This window comes from Nicotiana sylvestris, chromosome 6 (assembly GCF_000393655.2).
Source record: "Nicotiana sylvestris chromosome 6, ASM39365v2, whole genome shotgun sequence".
NCBI classification, from domain to species: domain Eukaryota; kingdom Viridiplantae; phylum Streptophyta; class Magnoliopsida; order Solanales; family Solanaceae; genus Nicotiana; species Nicotiana sylvestris.
The window spans coordinates 173,161,517-173,171,681 of NC_091062.1; the positions used below are offsets into that span (position 1 = coordinate 173,161,517).

The 10,165-nt window shown below is 35.9% G+C and overlaps 1 protein-coding gene across 1 annotated transcript; it reads left to right on the forward strand.

The window, feature by feature from the left end:
* Positions 1-3,507: 3,507 nt before the first annotated feature.
* LOC138871701 (uncharacterized) lies at positions 3,508-5,066 on the forward strand. The gene is made up of 3 exons (XM_070149598.1): positions 3,508-3,561; positions 4,200-4,835; positions 4,917-5,066. Exons 1-3 carry the CDS (start codon positions 3,508-3,510, stop codon positions 5,064-5,066), a joined length of 840 nt encoding a protein of 279 aa, XP_070005699.1.
* Positions 5,067-10,165: the final 5,099 nt, after the last annotated feature.

A 10,165-nucleotide genomic window follows, 5' to 3' on the forward strand; every position in this document is an offset into this window, starting at 1 on the left:
CATACTTATTCCGAAATTTTTGAAAAAGTAAAGATTTTTGAAGGTCAAGCTCAAGTTTTGATTAGGATTATTTCTCATATAAATGTTCATTTAGAAAATAAATATCCGATTTGTAAAAATACTATCACTATATTTTATTTTTTAAAAACTAAAGAAATTTACATCAAATAATAAATTGATCCAGTTGTTTTAATTTGACTGTATAATAAAAATAATAATAAATATCAATAGATGATCTCTATTGTGTTCAATATGGATATATTTGATAAATAAATCGAATTCATATCTAAATGCATTCAATATTTAACAACTTTAAAGAATATTTGAGATATAATCGGATTCATATTTGACCGGAAAAAAATAGGATTCATATATAATGCATTCAATATTTAACTACTTTAGCAGTTGTCATAGTTATCCACGAACTAATTAGAGTTGAGATTCGAGCTAAGCAAGATATATACTCATATAATTTGTTTTTTAGCATCTAATTAAGATTAGTGGATTGTATTTGTTAAGTATGGTGTTTATCAAATAGTAGAAATAGAAAAATATAAATAAAAAAATTATCTAAGAAAAATGAAAGAGCAAAACTTAAAACATAAGTCTCAAAATTAATTTTGATTGAACATATCATAAAGACAAATTGAAGTACCCTCTTTATTAAATGGACCATAGTGCAGAAATATACAGCTCATGCAACAACAACACAAACAAATTTCAGCCAATTATATCTATCCTTTAAACCAAAAAAAAAAATAAAAAATTCAGCCAATTGACAAAAGACGTGTTATTTAGGTGCCAACTACACAAATATTTTTTGGTTAAAAACTACACTTAATTGAGATAAGCATCAAACATTTTCTTAAATAATCAAATTAGGTGCTGAAGTGTTTCAAAAAATACGTCGTATCTATAGTAGTGACAAATGGGCAAATTAAATTGAATTTTGGTGGAATGAAAATGAATTGAACAAACTAATATTAATATGTACGTTACTTTTTATATTTTCATTGGATAAAAATTACAAGATTTTAAGAGTTTATTAACTTAATTTTTAATGATGAAATTGAAGAAAAAAATCAATCTTTACCAATGTTTTTCAGGAAAAATACTTATCACTAATATATTGTTTCTTTTATGTTATGTCGTATATTTATTGTTTGTGAGTTGATTTTATTAATTAACTAGGCGTTTGGACAAAAATATTTTTGAAAAAAAAAATAGTATTTGGAGTTAAGCTGAAAAATTATATTTGGAATTTGAAATTATATTTGGACATGCATTTCACTTGAAAAAATATTACAACTTCAAAAACTGGCAAAATTTCATGGACAGATATATTTTTTAAATTTTTTTAAAAAAAAATTATAGATAAACGGGGCCTAAGAAAGTTAGATTGAAATGTAATATAAGTATTCTTAATTAAAATGGCAACAAGATATGTTTTTTTTTTAATTTTTTGTTTTTAAATGGGTAAATGAAAAGGCAAGTGACGGTGGGGGGTTGTTCAGCTAAATCATTGTCGTATCGGTTCACGGACAGCCTGTCCTCGGACTAGCCACAAAGCGACTCAAGTTCTAAGTTATTTCCCCCCTTTATTTTTTATTTACCTTTTATTTTAGGTTAATAATTATGTTGTTCCAGTTAGTTTTTCATTATACAATACTCCCTCCGTCTCATATTAACAGTCGTGGTTACCAAAAGTTATTTAAAATTATTTATCATTTTAAAAGTTTAAGACAAAATTGATTATTTTATTTTTTTTACCCTTAGTAATAATTGTTCTTGAAGATTGAGATAATACATAAATAGAATAAATATTCAATGAAGAAAGATTATATCTTAAGACATGAATAAGGGTAAAACAGTCCATTCTCTTTCCTAACTAATATTTCTTAAGGGACATACAAAAGAAAAACACGATATATTAGACGAAGAAAGTAATTTTGTCCCTCGGTTGATATCTTAACCTTCACTGAAATTTAAACTTAAAGACCTCATAATCCTCTAACATATTCCGTTGATCGCTAAAACACACCTAATTAATCTTTGTCCTTTACTTTATCCACAACTTAATTCCAACTATAGTTGTCTATTTGGTTAAAAATAAAAAGGAAGTACTTGTTGAACCATGACAGTATCTCATGAAACTTCATAAACAAATAAATTTTTAAGTCTATTTTTTATTAAAAGAAAAAAGGAGAAACACACACATACTTACGGCGAAGGGGAGGGACGGAAAGGGGTATTTTCGAAATTTCATGTTAAATGTGCCCTTGCGTGGTCCTTCCTTAAGCCCCCACGTGTCCTCATTGAAATTTGGGTGATCGCTTTCATTTGAGAAATTTTATTTTCTATGAGTAGGTATGGCAAAATGATTAAAAGAGATAATTAACCACCCATATTATTCATTAAAAAGTGGGTTGGATAATGAATTATTTAAAAACGGGTCAAATATAGATAAGAAACATATTATGCATTTAGAAAATTGATAACTAATGGGTTTAACTTTTATATTTATAAAACCTCAAATTGGGATTCCTCAAGTTTGGGAGACTAGGAATTCTCTCAAAAGTGATCATATTCATGAAGCCATGGATAATATGGATCCATATTATCCATCGGTTAATCCGTTCTTTATCTGTATTAAATATGGATCGGATCGGATAATTTATCTCATTTCGTCATATCCGTTTTCAACCTGTCCCATATCCAACTCGACCCCATAGACTATGAGACACAACTACAAATTTGAAATTTCTATATACCACTAGTCTCTTCTTTTGATTTTTGTTGACTCATAAAACAGGGTACAGTTGAATTTATACGTGGTTTATAGACAAGTGAATCGATGTGATCCTAGAATGATAAATATTAGACAAAAAATGTAAGACTTAGCGTTGAAATCGAGGTAAGATAGTAAATCTTGATTCCGGGAGCATAGCTTCCAGAGGCAGTAGTAATAATATCAATAAGCAAGAAGGTAAAATATTATTAAGCTTTGAACAGAGTATATCATATGCTTAGTCAGAAAATTTCTCTCCTTACAATTGTTCTAGAGCTCACTATTTATAGCTGCACCTAGGGAATATGATCTTAGGATCAAGCCCCTATTTAATGATAATTATGAGGGTCATTGAAAGATGTGTAACGGTAAGCAGTGAATGTCATACTCTTTGTAACAGACCATATACTTAATGCTATAGATTATTCTCCATTAAATGCAACCGGGTGGAAGGCATTTACTTTGTCTTTATGAATATCATTCTCTTTGGCAACAAACAAGATTGTTGCTTTCAGACCTGATTTCTTTCTGTCTTCGGCTCCACGTGTCGCTTTATCATGCGAGCATTTAATATGAATATATTTTACCCTATACAGATAGTCCCCCTGCTTTCCGGTGGCATAACCTTAGTTAGTAAAGATACCTTTTTTGGTGGGAACTTTTTTGTCCCTCATTGAAAAGTTTCTGACATTGATTAGACGCACGTCTCTCCATATTTAATGCCTGAACATGCATCATCTCACGATTCAGCAACACTTTTGCCGGTTATCGAGGTAACTATAGTTACGATTTTAGCCGCATATTCCTTTACTTATACTTATTAACCTTCTCCTTTTACACTTTATAACTTTCCAAACTCTTTCAAACTCTCTTTACTCAACTTATACCTATTTTCCACTTCCTCTAATCTTCTTCTTGGTAGTGGGTCTCGCCCGTCTTCGATTGATGAGCAACTAATAATTAGCACTGCTTTTGCCGCAACTGCTTCTCAACCTACAACATCATCAACTTCATCTCCTTCTTCGCCACCTTACCTTCGGCACCAACAACTGTTATATTATCTCCATCGGTCGTAGGCACCCGAGAGGAGGATGTTCCTCTTACCTAGTCCCTCATTCATGGGAATTTGGGGCACAATTATTCTGCCCCCTGCAAAGATCCTCATAGGAAGAGGAGTATCTCTCTTTTTAGTTTTTATCGGATGCCATCTGTTGTCCCAGCTGATGGAATTTGCTAATTATCTGAAGCCTCTAACTTCATAAAAAGATAGGAACAAAATACACACTCTTTCGGAAGAGTGTTTGTTGAACAATGCCATGCACAATGTAGCAGTGGTATAACCTTTGTTTCCTATTTTGTTTCTTCCATCTTTATTACTACAGGGTTTTGAGTTTGTATTTCTGCTTTGCAGGCTAACTTCCTTGCTTTCAAAGGGCTTCAAAGGTTGATTCTTGATAATGAGGAACTCACCTCCGAGCGAGATCAATTGTTGGCCGAGCGAGACCAAATTGTTGCTCGTCTCTTAGAATTAGAAGCACAAGCTACTGAAGTTCTTGAGTTGGAGGCTCGGTTGCACCAAAGCGAGCAAAAGGTAGTGACACTTGGTCAAGAAGCTGTCCTGTTAAGGGTTCAATTCGAAGAGGCTAGGTCCAAATGGGTTGAATTCCATAATGTCGTTCTTGCTTCATCCGACCGTCAGGCTAAATCTACTGAAAGATTGAATAATTTGGAGGCAACCTTAAACTCTAAAGCTGAAGAAGTTACTACTACCGAGGAGAAGTATGCCTGGTTGGAAGAGAGGCAGAAGAGGGTAATAGAGCACAATAAAGTTTTCACCTCCACTGACCCTGATCTTGATGTCAACCTCCGTGCCATTATATCCGAGCGGGATACCCTTTCAACCGAGGTTGGCCGTCTTAAAGAAGAACTTCAGCGTCGAGCAGCTTCCCTTATTGTTGATAAAACATATTATATGTATAGCATGAGGAGAAAAACCTTGGAAGAGGCCAAAGCGGGCATCATTGACTTCGATGCCGAAATCCCTAAGGTCCGTGAGCTAGAGTCAACCGCTCGAAGGTGTCTTCCAGTTTAGCCTGATGCTATCTACTTTTCTAATTTTTGTTCCGAGTTCTCGGGAACTAAAGAAGAACCAGAAGGTGGGGATGTTGAAGGCCAAGATGGTGAAGTCCAACATATTGAGCTGACGGTGAATCTGCCTACTTCTCATAGGGGCGCAGATGTTTCTCTTCCTCCTGGTTCCGGAGATGCAACAACTTAACTTTTTTGCTTTCTTTTCTACTCTTTTGTACTCATGCTTATTGGCACGTTTCTTATAAATAGAAATACTTTTTCGTTCAAGTATTGTGCAAGTTTTTCTCTTTGCGTTCTTTTTAAGTATTCTCGCAAGGCTTTGAGTGTATCTTTCCCTGATAGTATTTGGATTCCGGACACATGTTCTTTAATCAACCCTTTAAGGTGAGTGTTTCATAAGAGAGAGCCCTTTTATGTTTACGATGCTCCTAAAGAGGACGTCTTTTGTTCATTATGGCGCTAGCATTTTAACTACTTGTTTAACTTTGAAATGATAAAATTAATTCAAAAATAGGACAAGAAACAGGGTAAAAATAAAAGGAATTTACTTTTCCTTCCATTTTCAAATGTACATAAGCATTCGTTGTGATAAAAATAAATTTTCATTACTTGTGGTTAACTTATTCAACTTGTTTCTACGGGGCTGACCACATAGTCCCCGATCTTGATGACACAACTTTATTTTTGGGTTTTGTGTTCCTGATTGATGTGGCAGTCATGTTGTCGTATACTTGTATCATTCCCACCAGTGTTCGAATGCGAAGAATGCAAATTGAAACACTCGAAATTTTTCTCCCTTTGAAGGTTCCACTATTGAATGGTTAGACAATCTTTAATTCGATAACAAGCTTCACTTACCCTTAGGAACTTTTGCTATCGAGCCAAAGATTATCTAACAATCCTCTAGTGGCTTGCACTTGTGAACGGTCGGGTAATCTTTGCCCGACAACAAACTTTATTTTTTGGTAGGAACTTTTCTACTGAGCAAAAGATTATCTAACCGCTCCGTAGTGGCTTGTTGCTTGCATGTCTTGTCATTTAAAGGTCTTATCTCTACTGACAAAACTTCCTTCGTAGTATATTTTTCATTGCTGCCTCATTAAAAAACTTGACAGAAAAACCTAATTGGGAAACAAATGGATGAAGGGAAAAAGAGTGCAGCACATACTTTTAGTATAGGCGAGGTTCATTAGCAATAGTATCTTTTGATATGTGCCAGATTCCAGTTGCTTGGCAACTTTACTCCCTCTTGATTTTTCAATTCATATGACCCTTTCCCGGTGACAATTGAAACCCGGTAGGGGCCTTCCCATATTAGACCTAGCTTTCTTGCGTTGAGCTCCCGGGTCTTCTGAGTTAATTTCCTTAAAAACAAGTCTCCTACTTTGAAATAACGGAGGTTGGCTCCTCGATTGTAATATCTTTCCATTCTCTGCTTTTGGGCTTCTATCCTTATATGCTCCAAGTCCCTGCATTCGTCGAGCAACTTCAATTTGACCAACATTGCTTCATTGTTTGATTCTTCGTTCACCCGGAAATATCTCAAGGTAGGTTCTCCTACTTCTACTAGGATCAGGGCTTCTACTCCGTACACAAGAGAGAAAGGAGTCTCCTCGTGCTTGATTTGTCTGTTGTTCGATACGCTCATAGTACTCCTTGGTAGATCTTCGGTTCATTTGCCTTTGGACGCTTCCAATCTCTTTTTGAGATTTCATATAGCCACATTGTTTGTTAGTTCTGCTTGATCATTTGCGCTCGAGTGATAGGGTGACGATGTGATCCTTTTGATTTTTAAGTCTTCAAGGATTTTTTGACCTTTGTGCCTATAAATTGTGGCTTGTTGTTGCATGCTATCTCTTTTGTTATCCCGTATATGCAAATTATAGTCTCCCATAAGAAATCTACCATTTCGCGTTTGCTGATCTTCTGATACGGATCTGCTTCAACCGACTTTGAAAAATAGTCAGTTAAAATCAAAGGCAGAATGGCCTAAATGACACCTATACTTATGCCACTTTGTCATAACGGTCCCCAAACTTAATAATTTGTCAATTGAACACTTACACTCCTTCAAATCATATATAATAAACATTTATGACATGAGGCTACCAGTGCATGTAATACATTCTCCTCCACATTGGTTGCCACGTCAAAAAATAACAATGATGTGTAGATGCCATGTCACATGGTAGATTAAAAATAATTAAAATCAAAAAATAAAAAATAAAAATAAAATTCAAACATTAATCCCCTAATCCCCTCCCTCGTTGATTTCTCTCTCTCCCCTCAAGTTCTTCATCCTGCCCATCTTGCTTCTCTCTCTTCATGTTCTTCCTCCTTTCCCCTTCCAATTCTTCCCTTTTTATATTATAGAATTAAAATTAAAATGAATAAAAAAGAAATCGAGGTAAAATTATTTTTTTTTCAGATCGAAAATTGGGAGAAGAAGTTCAATGGTCCATTTCCATGGCTAAAGGCCTTAGGTGGCGGAGAAGAAGTTCGGTGGTCCATCTTTTGTCCAGCTCGAAAATGGGGAATAATTCAGTATTTTTCTTCTTCTTTTTTTTTACTGATTTAGGAAAAAGTCTTGCCTTGTTTGATTTTTGAACTTGGGGGTTAAATTTTCTCAAAAACTCAAATCTTTTTAAAGTATTAATTGGTAAGAGATGCATAATTTATTCTTCAAAATTCTTTATGGGTTAATTTTGAGGTGTGGTGATTTTTTAGGACTTTTTGGTTGACCTTTTTTTTTGGTTTATTAGTATTTTTGATAGTTTGATGGGTTTTCCTTCTGCAAAAAGGGCATATAATTAAATTTTAAAAGATATCTGAATTATTGGACAGGTGATTCTAAATTCATGATAAAGTTTCAAATTTGAGGGAAGAAACAAACAAATAAGATAGGGGAGGGGAGAAAGAATTGGACAGAAAATATTGAAGAGAGGGAGAAAAAAATTGGACAGAAAATGTTGGAGAGAGAGAGAGAGAGAGAGAAAAGCAAAGAAGAAAAACTCACTTTTGTTCAACAATGAAGGATGAACAATCGGGAAGAAGATGACAGCCAAAAAATGGTTGTTGGTTCCTTTTTAATAGTCCTCACGCTCCTTAGACAATTGTAGCACACGCACTTCAGTTAAAAATGCCACATAGGATGAGCGGGGTTTAAAATGCTCAATCTTTAGGGTAGAGGGGTTTGGTTGGCAAACTTGTAAGTATGAACACTGGCATGACAAAACTGGACAAGTACAGAGGCCTCCCAGGCTATTCTGCCAAAATCAAAAGAAATCTTACCTTACTGGAAGGCTGGAGGAAACGGACCGACTATATCCATCCCTCACTTCATAAACGGCCATGGCGACAAAACTGATTGTAGTGGTTCTGCCGGTTGATGTACCAACGGTGTATAACGTTGACATTTATCAAAAATTTTAGCATAAGCCTTGGCGTCTTGTTCCATTTGAGGCTAATAGTATCCTACCCTAATTAATTTTAACACTAAGGAATCCCCGCCTGGGTGATTTCCATAGATTCCTTCGTGGACTTCTCGCATAACATAGTGAGCTTTGAAAGCTCCCAAACACCAGGCCAACAAGCCTTGGAAAGATCTTTTATACAATTGTCCTCCCTTGAAGTTGTATGGGGCTGCTTTAGTGTGTAGTGCCCGAGGTGCCTTGGGATCTTCATGCAATTTTCTATGCTCGAGATAGTCTATAATCTCATTTATCCATTCCCAGGCCAAATTGGTCGCGTTTACCTCGTAATATCTATCTGCGTCCAATACCGAATGCATAAGCTGTAGGACCTTACGGAGTTTGATGCCTTCATTTTCGTGGATGGTCCAAGATTAGCTAGTGCATCAAATTCTTCATTCTCTTCCCTCAGGATGTGTGTAATTGACCACTCCCTAAACTGAGGGAGAAGAGCCTGGACTTTCACTACATATTGTTGCATGCGTTTTTCTTTGGCTTCGAAGATTCTGTAGACCTGATTTACTACAAACTGGGAGCTGCATTTGATTTCTATGACCCTAGAATCTAGTCTCCTGGCCAACTCGAGTCCTGCAATCAAAGCTTCATACTCTGCTTCATTATTAGTCAGAGGAACGTTTCTTATGTCATGCCTTAGGGTTTCTCTCATGGGCGTGGTTAGCATTATGCCGAGCTTGGACCCTTTCACATGGGAAGCTTTATCCATGACCAAGGTCCAAACTCCTGATGTCGATTATGTGACCATCACTACTTCTTTGGTAGCCAAAGGTAACAGTTCCGGACTAAAATCGGCCACAAAGTCGGCCAAAACTTGTGACTTAATAGTAGTCCTAGGTTTATATTCTATGTCGAATTCACTCATTTCGACTGCTCACTTGGCCATGCTACCTGATAGTTCAGGTTTATAAAGGATATGCCGCAAGGCAAAGGTGGTCACCACTACTATCGAATGAAATTGGAAATAATGTCTAAGTTTTCAAGCGAAGACACAAGTGCGAGGGCTTATTTTTCTAGATGTGGGTAGCGAGTTTCTGCTCCCATTAAAATTTTGCTAACATAATGAACAGGAGATTGCGTACCTTCATCCTTAAGGACTAAAGCGGAACCAAGAACGCTAAATAGATTAGTAGATGTTCACCTTCCTCCAGTTTTGATAGTAATGGAGGACTTGACAAATACCTTTTCAAATCTTTCAAGGCCTGCTGACATTCCGGAGTCCATTCTAAGTTGTTCTTCTTTTTGAGGAGTGAAAAGAAATAATGGCATTTTTTCGAAGACTGTGACATGAATCTCCTCAAAGTGGTCGGTCTCCCTGTCAACCTTTGAACCTTTTTCATGCTTGATAGCTAGTCCAGGATGTCTTCGATGTCCTTAATTTTATCATGATTAACTTTGATCCCCATTTGCAACACCAGGAATCCCAAGAACTTACCGGCGCTGACCACGAATACATACTTCTCAGGGTTAAGCTTCATGTTGTGCTTCCTTAAAATGTAAAGGTTTCTTGCAGGTGTTTAAGATGATCACCTGCATTCAAAGACTTAACCAATATATCATCTATGTAAACCTCCATAGTTTTTCCTATTTATTTCTCAAACATTTTGTTTACGAGCCATTGATAAGTGGCTCCGGCGTTCTTTAGCCCGAAAGGCATCATATTATAACAATATGTGCCAAAGTTCGTTATGAACGAAGTTTTTCGTGATTCTCTGGGTTCATATTAATTTGGTTGTACCCGGAGGAAGCATCGAGGAAACTCATTAACTCGTGCCCGACCATCGCATCAATCATTTGATCA

Bases quoted from the DNA above. Each gene is read 5' to 3' on its own strand.
- LOC138871701 (XM_070149598.1), top strand. From the start codon at position 3,508: ATGCCTGAACATGCATCATCTCACGATTCAGCAACACTTTTGCCGGTT. The intron at 3,562-4,199 runs GTAACTATAGTT...TCTGCTTTGCAG, and splicing joins CACTTTTGCCGGTTATCGAG to GCTAACTTCCTTGCTTTCAA. The intron at 4,836-4,916 runs GTCCGTGAGCTA...TTTTGTTCCGAG, and splicing joins TCGATGCCGAAATCCCTAAG to TTCTCGGGAACTAAAGAAGA.